Source organism: Alexandromys fortis, unplaced genomic scaffold, assembly GCF_014885135.2.
Source record: "Alexandromys fortis isolate MF-2015 unplaced genomic scaffold, M_Fortis_MF-2015_v1.1 scaffold_16, whole genome shotgun sequence".
Classification (NCBI taxonomy): domain Eukaryota; kingdom Metazoa; phylum Chordata; class Mammalia; order Rodentia; family Cricetidae; genus Alexandromys; species Alexandromys fortis.
In genome coordinates this window covers 3,319,681-3,334,543 of record NW_026067893.1, presented here as the reverse complement: position 1 = coordinate 3,334,543, position 14,863 = coordinate 3,319,681, and the positions used below count along the sequence as shown (strand labels likewise).

Genomic DNA, 14,863 nt, shown 5'->3' with positions numbered 1-14,863 from the left:
TGCGGTTACAACAAAACTTTGCTCCTGCAGCTGTCAGAAACGTCTGGTGAGTTTCATCCTGGCCTTACCGCCTGCTCCTTGGTGGAGCTCCAACCACACTCGAGGGTACTCGCTGCGCAGCTCGTGCGCGGCTTCCTCTCAAGGGCTCCGCTTTAGAGACTGCACAAAAGTACGAGACCCAGAATCTCAGCTTTGGCCATCAAATCTTGGAAAGTCATCTCAAGGAAGACATAGAATGCCGCTGAAAAGGAGAAGGGCCCCTTTCTGGGAATCACTTCTGCTTTTCTGAACCGGGAAAAACAAGCCCCGATGTTGCAATATTTTTCAAGACCGAAGAGCGTCCCAGATGGAGGAGGGAAGACTGACAAGCAGAAGGGAGATTCTTAGGGTTCCGAGGCAGCGTCGGGAAGGTTGGCGCTCGGGCTCAGACCTCGCAGTTCTTTGTTGGGGGCGGGGGAGCCCCAATTCCGCCCATAAAGGGCGCTCCGGCTGAGGTCGCCCCCCGGGATCTGCTTCGCGTCCCTCTCAGCCCCTCACGCCACCCCGCCCCGCCCCTGCAGACCCCACAACGTGGTCCGACCGCGGTGCCTTTAAGACTTTGCTGACTGCACATGCTCAGCTCTTTGTGTGGAGTTGGGAGTTTTTAAGAAAAAAAAGAAGAAACACGGAGGAAGCTGGGAAAGCGCTAGGGCAAGCGCAGCACTTTCGCTGCTGCAGCCCGAGGAGTGTAAGGGCTGCTTTCCCACCGAGGCGAGGAAGCCCGAGTGGATTCCTCCTCCGTGGGGCTCCAGGCGCAGGCCACACCTGGGGGACGCACTCCAGTCCGCGCTGGCCGATGGGCGCGCGCGGGGGAGTCCCGGGTCCCCGTCAGGGGCCGGGCGAGACCACAGCGCTGCAACCGAGGGGGGAGACGGCCACGAGCGCGCGTGGCTGCGGGGACGTCGCTCTCCAGCCCCGGCTGTGGCAGCGGCCACGGCAATTGTCCCTAGCAAATGGAGGGAAGACGGCCTCTGCGGGGCCTCGGGACGGCTGGAAGGCTGCGGGAGGCTGTCGTCCTCTCTCCCATCCCTCCTGCTCGCCTAAGACGCACCCGGCTCGGGGCTCCCGCTCAGCCCCGCCCTCATGGGCGAGCCGCGCTCGAAGCCCAGGCAGTTGGCGCGGGCCGCGGGTGAGGCGGGGCCGCGCGGGTCCCCTCCCCCTCCCCGCCCGGTCCCCTCCCCCTCGGGTCCCCTCCGGAGCGCCGGGCGCCTCCGGCTCTGTGCTCCGCTCCCCGGAGCTGCCGCGGCTGCGGGGTTGGGCTCGCCGAGGACAAGGTCAGCAGAACGGGCGGTGATGCCCGAGCGTGACCGGAGGCAGCCGATTGGAGGCCGCCACGGCCGGGAACCGTCGCTCCGGACGGGACAGCGGGACGAGGGTCGGCGCCGCTGAGCAGCCGAGGAACGGCAGAGGCGGCGAGGTCGTCTGCAGCTGGAATCCCCGCCTCAGCAGCATCCCCGTGCGCGCCCACCCGCCCGCCCGCGAGCGTAGCCCGGGCACCGGGAAGATGGAGCCGGGGGGCCGGGCCCGCTCGGGTGCCCCGCAGCTGGCCGCCCCGGGGCTGTGCAGGGCTCGGCGGGCGAGCGGCGGGGGCGCCTCCTCCTGGCTGCAGCTGGACGGGCGCAGCTGGCTGCTGTGCTATGGCTTCCTCTACCTGGCGCTCTATGCTCAGGTGTCCCAGTCCAAGCCCTGCGAGAGGACTGGCTCCTGCTTCTCGGGTCGCTGTGTCAACTCCACCTGCCTGTGCGACCCGGGCTGGGTGGGGGACCAGTGCCAGCACTGCCAGGGCAGGTTCAAGTAAGTGCCTTCGCGGGACCCAGAACCTCAGCCCTTCCCCGCCACCGTCACCCCTTACCCTGCTGTGACCTCGGGGTCCCCGGCTCTTAGTGCTAGGAGAGGCCGGGAGAGGCCCTGCGCTGCACCCCTCCAGCCTCAGGCTGCCCGGGGGAGCCCAGCCCTGGCTGACTCGGTGCCTTTCCGCATGTCCTCAGTGGCTTGTCGTCTTCTGGGCAGAAAGAACGTTCTCACTCACAGTCACGGTGCCAAACTCCACCAATTTAACAGAAACGGCGCAAATAACGCACGAGAACCCACGAGCATTGTGAGAAGTGTAAAGGTTTAAAGTTGTGGCCCAGCTCCTTCCCGTCTAGTCGGGTTTAAGAAGGGCGTGCTCTGTTCCATACCTGGTTATGAGCTCTGGTTCGGTCCTCTCATTCATTCCCCACAAGTCTCTAACTTACTGGAATCGTATGCTTCCTATGCAGCGTCTACCCAGAGAGAGATCCAGGCAGCATTTAAGTGAACTCGACCAAGGTTGCACAGAAAGTGCCGAGTCGCGATTCCAGGACGTGCACTTGTAGAGGTGCTGAATTTGTTGGGGCGGGCTTGCGCTGAGTTGCTTGTGGCAGTTGTCAGAGTCAGTTTGGTTTTGCTGAAGCTGCTAAGGAGCATGAATCTCTGGGGTCAAGATCTCTCTCCCTATTGGTTGATGCTTATTAGATTTCGGCACGCTGTAAAGAGAAGGGTGGCTGTCGGCAGAGAAGTTTCTTGAGGCCTTTCATGCAGCCCTCTTGACACCCTGCAGGTTTTAGACAGCCTATCCTGGATGCGTCACTTGAAGACTGCTGGCTGATTTGTGGCTGTGAAATTATATTATGTAGGTGACTAGTGTTTGCTGTGAAGATGATAGTAAAGTTTAGGTGCAATGTCCCAGGCTTTGAGGCAAAGGTAAGGATGTGGCTCACTTTGATAATATATTCCAGGGTAGTTTCTTTGGAGTTTTAACACAGCATATATATATACATATAATATAATAGAATATGTATTATACATATATAATATATGTATAATATACATATAATATATATATATAATTCTTTTTTCCACATTTTTACTGTTGCTGGTTAGGACAGTGCCCCCTAGTCAATATAAAGATGTTTGTTTTAAAATAACACTTTCAAAACTTAAGTAGACTTTACAGTTTAGTTGGTTGTTTTCAAGGGGACTCTTAGGTGAAATTTCATAAAATTTGTTTGGAGTCTTAGGGCTATGTGTTTCCAGGGTTAAAAGTTTGAGAAACTGATATGTAAGTTTTACAATGCATTTAAAATATTTTGAGAGCGATAGCAATGAAAAGTTTAGACATGGTTTACGTAGAGACAAGAGACCTGATTGAATTATGCCTCATGAATAGTCTGATTTCCTTCGGCTCCCGTTCACCTCTTACGAGTATCTTGACCGTATATATTGGGAGCAACCAAAATGAAAAGGTTATGTTAATTTTCACATTTTCTACAAAAGAGGAAGATTGATGGGTATATAACTAATGGGCGTTGGTGAATTTGCTCCTTTTGTCGAAAGAGGATATCCAGTAGTTCTGGGATGTTCAGCCCAGTATCTGCATTTTGAGTTGGATACTTGTGAAAGCTAAGTCAGCAGCCTGTGACTTCCCTTAGCTGCGGTCCCACTTAGTAAGAGAAATCACACAGATCAAGTTGTAAGTAGACCACATAACACTGGAAGATGTTCCTGAACCACATACATTATTGAGTAGAAGGAGAGTAGACCTCAGCGTACACAGACGGTCAGTCCTGAACTTAGTGGACAGTCATCTGTGGTGAGCTGTTATTCTTATGGTTCATTGTACTTTTGTAAATGTGACTTCATTTTTCTATGAAATACAAATTTTTAGGGTAAATATGACACTACAGATCTGTGTTTTTTTCATGCGAACTTAGGAGCAAAAGAGGTATATTTAATGTTAAAGAATTCAATCATTTAGAAGGAAATAATTACTCTCAGTAAAGTACGTTGTTAGCTATGCAAGGTTTGTTGAGGACCTGTTTACTAGCATTTACGTAACAATCTGGGAGAGACCTGAACTTGGTATTCTCACCAGATATCAGGGAAGTCTACTAAGCTGATAGCAGCCTTACACATAGTCATGAACAGTGACTGAGCTTGGTAAGCAGGTGTCATAATTAATTGGTGTGTTACCTTAGTCTCTCTCTAATGTAAATGTTTTAGCTAGGGAGTGAATGCCTTTTCAGATCTGAAGACTGATGACTGGGGGAGGAATAGTGTACACAAACACAGTACCAGAAGTGGTACTTCAGACCCCTCAGCATCATTCTAGTCTTTGGTTTGTTTCCATTAGAAAAGAATAAAATATTCAAAGTCAGAAGACTTTCCTGACAAGTAAAGCGGAATTAACACCCATTTTTCTCTAATGCTAGACCAAAGTCTTTAGGGTGAGGCTCAGGAAACAAAGTGCTGGCTTGACGTATAATAAAGACTACGGTATACTTTAATTGGAATTATATGTAGCATTGTCTAACATTAGGCTGGAAAACATTCTGCTATAGTTCACCTGTATACACAACATATGATATTTCTATTAAAAGCTGTTTAACTTATCTTTGTAGAGCGGTTGGAATTTTCATTTATAAAAATCAAAATTTTGTATTGAAACAGACATTTTCTCCTTATTGTAGCTTTGGTACTTACCACTCTAATCTCTGATAATAGATTGGAAAATACCTCACTATATGTGGATTATTTGTAAATATAGCATTATAAGCATTTATGTACTGGGCTATTTTAAAAATAATCAACTTTATTCTATATATAACTGTTGAAGGAGCGGCGGCGGGGCTGCGTCCCTGGCACCCGGCCACCCGCATGGCTAGCTTATGCCCGAAATAATTACATGGAAACTGTATTCTATTAAACACTGCCTGGCCCGGCTAGTTCCAGCTTCTTATTGGCTAGCTCTTACATATTGTTCTAACCCATTTCTAATAATCTATGTAGCCCACGAGCTGGCTTACCAGGGAGGATCTTAACCTGCGTCTGTCTGGAGCGGGAGAATCATGGCGACTCCTTCACTAAGCTTCTTTCTCCCAGAATTCTCTTCTGTCTACTCCGCCTACCTAATTTTCTGTCCTATGAGGGCCGAGGCAGTTTCTTTATTATAATTAACCAATGTCCTTCCTCCATCATATAACTTTTAAACCTTCAGGCTAGTTAAATTTGGATTCTGAGTTCACATATTTATAATGGAATCTTTTTTGTTTTTTTTGAGGCAGTGTTTCACAGTGTAATAGCTGTGGTTGTCTTGGAACTAACTCATCTGTAGACCAATTTGGCCCCCAAATTACAGAGATTTACCTGCCTCTGCTGGGATTCAAGGCTTGTGCCACCACGACCTGGCTGGAGTTCTATTTTTAGTAACAGTAAAATAAATATGTACTGTGAGGGCATAGGGTGTTTTCTATCAACAGAAGATACAGGATTAAAACTCATTTTTTTCCCCCTAAACTTCTTTTTTTTTTTTCCTTCCTTTTTGAGACAGGGCCTCTCTATACACCCCTGGCTGTCCTGGACTCACTCTGTAGACCAAGCTATCCTCAGAATCATAGAGATCCTCTGCCTCTGACTCCCAAGTGCTGGGATTAAAGGTGTGTGCCACTATGCCAAGCCTAAGCTACTAGAATGCGCTCCATGATGAGTGCAGAAGGAGCCAGACAGGGAGCTCTTGGGGGTTGGGCAAAAAAACCACCTGGGATAAATCAGCTTCCTGATGCTGAGAGTACTCAAGCAATTGAATATTTATTGTTAATTATAGAGAACCTTTGAGTAACTTTAATGTGAAAAATTGAATGTCCTCTGTTAGTATGTCTTCACTTCTAAGTAAAATTATAATAAATTTATATTATTAAACTATGTAATCACGTAGAAGAATTTAAAACAGTTTAAATAGTTTCAAATTTGTGAAGTTGGTTTATTTTTTTGTCTCCATTGTTTGGCTTCCTAAACACATTTGATTCCCTCCTGCACTTGGGGTTTCATTTGGGACTCAGGGTTGTTTTACACTCCTTCCTTCTCAGAGCTCTTCCTTTCCAGTCTTTGCTTGGGAAATTACTGTTGAGCCTTCTACGCTTGACTCGGGCTTCTAACAAGGGCTTTTCTGGGCTCCCCAGCCATCCCTTGCTGTTTACTGCTATAGCACAGTGTTTCCTCTTCCATGCTTTCAGACTGAAGTCTTAATTAGTTATTTTTTCTTTACGATTTCATTTTTGTTTGTTTTGTGGTCCCACACATTAAATCCCAGGCATCACACATGCTTTTCAAGTGCTAGGCTCAGTTGTAATTTAAAAATGATTTCTACTTTTTAAATTATGTGGCGTGTGTCTCTGTGCGTATCTGTGTGTATGTGCATGCATGTATAGTGTGTGTATGTGTGTGTATGCATGTGTGTGTGTGTAGTGTGCCTGTGCATTTGTGTGTGTGCATGCATGTATAGTGTGTGAATGTGTGTGTATGCATGTGTGTGTGTGTAGTGTGTGCCTGTGCATTTGTGTGTGTGCATGCATGTATAGTGTGTGTAGTGCGCCTGTGCATTTGTGTGTGTGCATGCATGTATAGTGTGTGTAGTGCGCCTGTGCATTTGTGTGTGTGCATGCATGTATAGTGTGTGAATGTGTGTGTAGTGTGCCTGTGCATTTGTGTGTGTGTGCATGCATGCATGGGTCAAAGAGTCCTGAAGAGAGCCCTAGAGCCCCTGGAGCTGGAGTTACAGACAGCTGTGAGCTTGCTAACATGCAGGGTACTGGGGCTGAACTTGGTTTCCCTGCAAGAGCACCATGTGTTTGTAATCCCTGACCCATTTCTCCAGCTCTTTAAGAATAGTTTGTGATGTACAATCATTTGAAGTTTAGCCTTTGGGAAGTTTTGTCGTGTGTCTATACCCCTGATACCATCGCAGTCACAATGGTCATAAAGTAGCAGTCACACCCAAACGTTTTCAATACTTCCTTTTCCTCCCCTTGCTTCCAATACTGCAATGGGGGGGGGGCATCTGGCACATAAGTGATTGGTTGGTTTTAAACTAAAGACATTTTATTTTGTTTTCTGTGGACGAGTGTTCTGCCTGGAGGACAGACGAGAGTAGCATGTCCCCAGGAACAGCTATGAGCTGTTAAGGACAGCTATGAGCGACCATGTGAGTGCTGGAAATTGACTCTGGATCCTGGAAGAGCAGCCAGTGTTCCTAACTGCATAGTTGTCTCTTCAGCCCCACCCACGTGTTTAATGTTTTAAATATGAAAACTGTTTTGCAGAATGATTGCAATCATTTACCTTCCCAAGTAGTGTTTGAATGTTCTAGTTAATCCATATTCTAGCCAATATTTGTCAATTTAAATTGATGTATGATTGGTCTTTTTAAAGCATTCATTTAGATGTGTGTGCACGCTTGTGACGTGCCGTAAGGTGTGTAGAGGTCATGTGACAACTGCATGAGTCGGTTCCATCGTGGGGATTCTGGGATGGAACTCTGGTTGTCAGCCACCAAGCAGCCTTGCGCTGCTCAGCCTTCTCTCTGGGCTTCAGCTTGCACCCCCTAATTCCCTCATGACTGACGATGTTGAGTATCTTGTCGTGTTCTTACTGACCATCTGTTTATCTTCTTTAGTGAGGAAATTTCAAATCTTGACCACATTAAATTTTCCCCTACTTTTTTTATTTTTATGAATTCTTTCATTTACTGGATACAACTTTATCATTTGGAAGTCTTTCCTACCAGGTTGGGTCCGTCCTTCCTTCCTTCCTTCCTTCCTTCCTTCCTTCCTTCCTTCCTTCCTTCCTTCCTTCCTTCCTTCCTTCCTTCCTTCCTTCCTTCCCCTCTTCCTCTCTCTCTCTCTCCAGGGTTTCTCAGTAGCTTTGGAGCCTGTCCTGGCACTACTCTTTATTTTCCATTATGTGTGTATGTAATGCGGACCTCATGAAATGACCCTCATTATTTGCTGGCAGGGTTTTTGTGGAACTTGCATTATTTCTTCATTATGTGTTTGGTAGAATTGACCACTTGTCTTAGTTAGGGTCTCTGCTGCTGTGATAAACCTCATGACCAAAAGTGGATTTTACTAATTCTCCAAAGATGACAGAGGAAAAACTCCTTGATACCAGTCTCAGAAATGACTTCTTACATATGACCCCAAGAGCACCTACCCTAAAATTAACACACATGGGAGATGAATACATTTAATAAGTTTCTGCGCAGCAGGGGTTGGGATTAGAGGGAGCCCTGGATGAGTTAGGTTCTGGGTGAATGTGTAGCCTGGACATGGGTGTGGTCAAGGACCCCACAGCCTCATGGGAGAAGCAGTCTTCTGTGGGTGGAGCTCAGAGGGGTGGTAAAGCTTTCCTTGGGGCTCTAAGTGGGAACGGTTGATCAGTGTGCACAAAACTAGCACCTGGAGCCCCCTCCTCCCTGTTGCTTACAGCCACAGACAACTGTGGAGACCAGCCAACTGCTTTCACTTGCATGATGAATCCAGAAGCTCTGGGTTATGGCGGTAGTAGGCACTACTCCATCATAGTGTGCAAAGCCCGTCTGAGCCCAGCTTTTCTGGGTAAGTGTCCTGTGGGTATGGGTCTGCCATTTCTTCTATACCTGTGGGTATGTTTCTGCCATTTCTTCTGTTCCTGTGGCTGTATGTTCGCCATGTCTTCTGTACCTGTGGCTGTGTGTCCGCCATTTCTTCATCCCTCATCACCTCTAATCAGGTTCAGGCCTGAACTGCTCAGGCTGTGGCAAGAAGTAATAACTCATAGACTGAAGAGTTTGAAAAAATATTTGTAAATCATATATCAGCTAAAGGACTCTTACCCAAATTAAGGAACTCAAATAATTAATAAGAAAAGTACCTATTTGAAGGAAGGCAAAGAACTGGAATAGAATTCTCTTAAGACACACGAAACGCCAAAAATACATAAAATTTATGTTTAACATCACTGAGCATTAGGGAAATGCAAATTAAACTATAATCTTCTCATACCTTTTATAAAAGCTATTACTGAAAGATGAAAGATAGCCGGTGTTGACTAGAATGTGAAGAAATGGAAATTTTTTTTACTGGAAATGTAAATTATGTCACCCATTTTTGAGATAGTGGGAAGGTTCTTAAAAACTGAAACTAGATTTACGAGTGGTTCAGCAGTTCCACTTCTGGCAGCATTTTTTCACTCCTACGTTTGGGGAGAATGGACATGCTCATCAGTAGATGAACGGGCCCAAACGGGAACGTGTGCGCCATGGTGTCATCTGCCATGTAAGGAACACTGCAGTACATGAACAAACCAGGGCAGAAAGAGGTGTCACCCTCGATTGAGCTCGCTTGTGTGGCCGATGATGGGGTGGCATGTTTGCAGAGGGCAATGTTTGTCCATGGGTATGTGATGGAAGAGAGGCCGCTTGTTCTTCACGGCCTCCCAGCTACTTCCACCCAAAATAATCACACAGAAACTGTATTAATTAAATCACTGCTTGGCCCATTAGCTCTAGCTTCTTATTGGCTAACTTTTAATTTAACCCATCTCTATTAATCAGTGCATCACCACGAGGTGGTGGCCTACCAGCAAAGTTTCAGCATGTCTATCTCCAGCGGCGGATCCATGGCATCTCTCTGACTCTGCCTTCTTCCTCCCAGCATTCAGTTCTGTCTTCTCCGCCTACCTAAGTTCTGCCCTATCAACAGGCCAAGGCAGTTTCTTTATTCATTAACCAATAAAAGCAACACAGACAGAAGGACCTCCCACACCATTTCCCCTTTTCTGTTTAAACAAAAAGGAAGGCTTTATATAGTAAAATTTCATATTAAATAGGTATTTAGCAAGAATTACAGTTTCAATATTTATAACTACTTTATCTTTTATCATAACTAAGCAAAACTATAACTATAAATTCTTCAACTCCATCAAAAACTCCAGAAAAATATAATATTACCTAAGTAAACAGGAAGTGCATTGTAAGCAACTCCCAAAACTCGAGAATTGACAGACATTTCGCTACTTGGACAGTCACCCAAAGTTCTTTTGTAAGGTTGGGGCATCCATCTTCAGCCTACAGGCCCATAGTATCCAGCAGACTTTTCCACGAAGCAGGAAATTTCTAAGACAGTTCTACCTATATTGGCAGTTTGTCTGTCACTTTCTTTTGTGTCCTGCAGAATGTCTGGCAGACTCTTTCATGAAACAGGAATCCCGAAGGATCATATCACCTTTAGGCAAGTTCAGCAGTCATCTCTCTGTGGGTCCTGCATGTCTAGTTCACACAGCATACCATCAAGCAATCCAGGCAATAGCAGTTTCTTGCCCAAATGGCTAACCAACTCCATAAGGTGCCTCGTCAATGCCCATCTTCCTCTTGAAGTAGCTTGGTGCTGCCAGGAGCAGATGTGTCTCATTGTCATGAAAAGTCTTAAGTTCTTAAACATTTTAAATGTGATATTCTGCAGGTCTCCAAAAGATTTGAAGAACACCTATCTAACTGAAATATACCTCTATATATCGAGAAAACCTAACTAACATGACTACAAGCTTGTTGATTATTTTTTTTAATTGACCTTAAATTTGTATCAATAAACCAAGATCCATGCCAATGCAAATCTCTGTAGCATATCCCCCTTTAAATGTAAAGAAACAATTAAAAACAATATTTGGGTGTAGCGTCTCTGGTGACAGCTCTATGGCATCTCTTTGACTCTGCCTTCTTCCTCCCAGCATTCAGTTCTGTCTACTCCGCCTCCCTAAGTTTGGCCCTATCAATAGGCCAAGGCAGTTTCTTTATTCATTAACCAATATAAGCAACACACACAGACAGAAGGAACTCCCACACCAGGTATGGTGTGGACAGTTTCAGTTAGGTGGGGAAGTCCTGGTGAGGGCTTATTCAGCAAGGTGATTTATAGTTAAAATGGATATTTCAAAACCACTAAATTAACTGTTCTTATCATACAGGAAGATAAACATGTGAGGTAAAAGGTGTGTTATTTAGTGCTTTGCTTGTGTGTGGGCACATGTGTGTGCAGACATATGTGCATGTATGTACATCACATGGAAGCCGGAGGATAACCCTGGTATTATGATATTTTTCCTCAAGGGTTGTCCCCTTTTTCTACCCTCCCTCCTTGCCTCCATCCCTCCCTCCCTTCTTCCTTCCTTCCTTCTGATGGTCTCACCAAGAAGACTGGGCTGAATGGTCAAAGCACCCCAGGGATCTGCCTGTCTCCTCTTCCCAGTGCTGGATTATAAGATGATGTGGGATTCACTCTATGAACTATGAATATGTTTTATTACCATTGGTTAATAAAGAAGCTGCTTTGGCCTATGGCAGGGCAGAATATAGCCAGGCTGGAAGAGATGTAAAGAGAGAGTAGGCGGAGTCAGAGAGACACCATGTAGCTGCCAAAGGAGACAGATGCTGGAACCTTACTGGTAGGCCACAGCCTTGTGGTGATACATAGATTAATAGAAATGGGTTAATTTAAGCTGTAAGAGCTAGCTAGGAATACACCTAAGCCAAACAGTGTTGTAATTAATACAGTTTCTTTGTGATTATTTGGGTCATTGGGTCAGGGCAGCCGGAAAGGAAAGTGCAGTCTCTGTCTATGGTAAGCTCGTCAGCATCCTCAGCTAGCCATCTTCCCCTCTTCCATAGTGTGCATTTGTGTTGAAATACCATATTGCACCCCAGAAATATAGACAACTAGTATTTGTCAATAAATGTAAAACAGCAGAAAGGAAGCCAACAAGGTGGTAAATAATATTTCAACTACAAAATGTGTTTTAAGAAATATCTCCGACTGCATAGATACTTCAGGTTACAGTAAAGGTCTTGCCATTGCAGGCGGGAGGATCCAAGTTCTATGAGCAGAACCCACATACAAGCTGAGCACGGTAGTGTAGGCTTCTGGGCCAGCAAGCCCCAGCAGTCCTCTCGCCTTTGCCCACAGAAGAGCCCACACAGCCATGCCAGCTTTTTAAATATGGGTGCTGGCTCTCAATTTAGGCATCCATATATCTCTGGTTCTTAGTTCGAGAACAGAAGTGTTGTAGTTTAATGATAGTTGGGCGTAGGTGTTCAGTTACAATCACAGCATTCCATTGTCTTCTGCAGGAGGATTTCATGATTTGCCAAGCCAGCTTAGGCTATACAGCAATTTCTAGGCTAGCCAGAGTTAGAGAGCAAGGACCTGTCTTAAAACACTTAATGGTTTGAAACTTAGAAGGCATATTATAAATTATACGTTGCTTAATTTCTGGAGATGTCTGCCAAGTAAATGAATACGTTGAAAACTTGTTGTTTGTGGTCACTTCTGGTTTTAGAGTTTTAAGACTTGGGTTTTAGAACAGGTAACAGATTGTGACTAAGTTGGCAGTGTAACAGCAATGCTTTAAGGTGATGGTTGGAAGAATAAAGAAATCGAGAGACTTGAAAGAAAATTGTTCTTACTGTAGGTGTGAGTGTGTTCTCACTGTAGGTGTGTGTTCTCACTGTAGGTGTGAGTGGGTTCTCACTGTAGGTGTGTGTTCTTACTGTAGGTGGGAGTGTGTTCTTACTATATGTGTGAGTGGGTTCTCACTGTGGATGCGAGTGGGTTCTTACTGTGGGTGTGAGTGTGTTCTTACTGTAGGTATGAGTGTGTTCTTACTGTAGGTATGAATGGGTTCTTACTGTAGGGTGTGAGTGGATTCTTACTGTAGAATTGAGTGGGTTCTCACTGTAGGTGTGAGTGGGTTCTCACTGTAGTTGTGAGTGGGTTCTCACTGTAGTTGTGAGTGGGTTCTTACTCTGGGTGTGAGTGGATTCTTACTGTTGGTGTGAGTGGGTTCTTACTGTTGGGTGTGAGTGGATCTTACTGTGGGTGTGAGTGGATTCTCACTGTAGGTGGAAGTGTATTCTCACTGTAGGTGTGAGTGGGTTCTTACTGTGGGTGTGAGTGGATTCTTACTGTTGGTGTGAGTGGATCTTACTGTGGGTGTGAGTGTGTTCTTACTGTGGGTGTAAGTGGATCTTACTGTGGGTGTGAGTGGGTTCTCACTATGGGTGTGAGTGGATCTTACTTGAGTGTGACTGGGTTCTCACTGTGGATCTGAGTGGGTTCTCACTGTGGGTGTGAGTGGGTTCTCACTGTGGGTGTGATATTGCCGTAATAGTCCTTGTAGTCCCACTGATGTGAACATAAGCTCAGCACCTGTAGCTTCATGTGTTTTTTTGTAGCCTGGTGAGGAGCAGACATTCCCTATGTCCCTCCTCTAAAGAGTACTGTGTCTTCTCAAGTGTGCTTCCCTAGAGGACAGGAGATGTTTAAATTAGAGCCCAGGAACTGGAGAACGCTTGTACCACCATGTCCCTACCTTGTGTCAACTGCTGTGGTTCTGGTGGCGATTTCCATGATGCCTGAGTCTTTGCTGCTTTTGTGGTGCCAGGTTGTTTAAGACTCTCCTATGGCCCCATTTCTTCTGTTCTGAGCCTGGGGGTAAGCAGGGCTTGCTTCTGTCCCTTCAGGTCTTTTCTGGCATGTCATCTGACGTAGGCATTCATGTAGCTCCTGGATTCCCTGGCGCACACCTGCACAGTTCTTAGAGAAGGCCCTGCTGTCTGTTTTCTCCTCGTTTTCAGGGAGTGTCCTTTTGGAGTTTCCAGATCTGCCCACTGATACGTCTCTGCCGGGAATATTGTCCTGTTGTTCTTTTATGATTAATTAAATTTGATGTTTTGTTGAGGGTTTTTTTTTTGAGTGTTATTTATCTGTAATGTTTATTTCTTGGAACATTCTCATCAGGTTTTGTCATCCTGACATTATTAAATAAGTTGATGTGAATTCCTTTTTTCTCTAATCTCTGAAAGACATTACAAAACATTCTTATTATTTCTCATTTAAATGATGGAAAAGTTTTACCAATGAAGCCATCTGTGCTTGCAGGGGTTCTCTGGTGTCTTGTGAGTTATGAGCTTCTTAATGGCTGGCTGGCTCTTTGGGAACTGTTCTTGGTCTGCTCTGCACTGTCCCTGTCTGTCTCAGGGAGCTGCTGAGGTCTCTGTTGTTGACTTTGCCAAGTTGAGTTTGACCTTTCCCCCCATTTTAAACCATCAAATGAATTGACTGGAAAATTTTAATATCCTGTTTTTTCTATTAAGTTAGTAATAATAATGTCTCCCTTTTCTTTTTGATAATTAATATTTTTATTTTCTTTCTTGACAAGTTTGTTAGGAGTTTAACAACTGTTGTTCTATGTAAAATGCTTTTTAGTTGTATAGATTTTTCTTTTTGCTATGATTTTACTATTTTGAAAATTTCCTTTTTTTTTACAATTTCATTCATTACAATTCTTTTTGGATGTGTTCTAGTTTCTTGAGTTATAATTTAGATAATTAGTTTTCAGTTTTCTAAGACTCATGTTTAAAGCTGTAAATTCTGCTAAGCACTAGTTTAATCTTCATCTCACAGACTTTAGGAGACTGTGAATTTAGAATGAGTCAATTAAAATGTTTTCTAGAGGACTTCGTGGCATAGAAAACTGTTTCTTAATTCCCGGACATTTAGGGCTTTTTATCTTACATTTTCTACTATTGTACATGAATGGCATGGATTTTAGAAGCATAGTTATTGTAGCGAAGTTTCTTTAATTGATTAAACTGATTTAATTCAGTTCTGGTGCTTTGTGTGCTATGGCCAAAGGACAAGTAGCCACTTCCTTTAAGTCAGAAGTCAGCTTTTTTTTTTTTTTTTTTTTTCCATTCCCGGATTTGAGATACCATTGCTGCAGGCTTGGTTCCAAAACTACGTGGGCTCCAGGTTCTAAAGTCCGTGTAATTAGAATCCTCTTAGCTCTCGGGCTTCTAGTGGCTTTTATTTATTCATTTTGTTTTGTTTTGAATGTTAGTTTTAGCACTGGACTTGAGGGCTGTGACAAAAACCGTGAGCGGCCATGAACAGGCATTGTCTCGTTTCTGACTTTCGCATTGCGCAGCATCAACGCG

The 14,863-nt window shown here is 44.9% G+C and overlaps 1 protein-coding gene across 7 annotated transcripts in view; it reads left to right on the top strand.

Moving 5' to 3' along the window:
- Positions 1–1,249: 1,249 nt before the first annotated feature.
- The window catches only part of Atrnl1 (attractin like 1), a 503,194-nt gene continuing 489,580 nt past the window's right edge, over positions 1,250–14,863 (top strand). For 2 of the 7 annotated variants that reach the window (XM_050147253.1, XM_050147244.1), the window contains exon 1: positions 1,257–1,833. In XM_050147253.1, coding sequence (XP_050003210.1) covers positions 1,544–1,833 — 290 coding nt within the window. In that variant the 5' untranslated portion in view covers positions 1,257–1,543. Of the gene's footprint in view, positions 1,834–14,863 lie in introns of all 7 variants that reach the window. The other 5 variants (XR_007592709.1, XM_050147259.1, XM_050147236.1 and 2 more) reach the window with 5 other exon arrangements.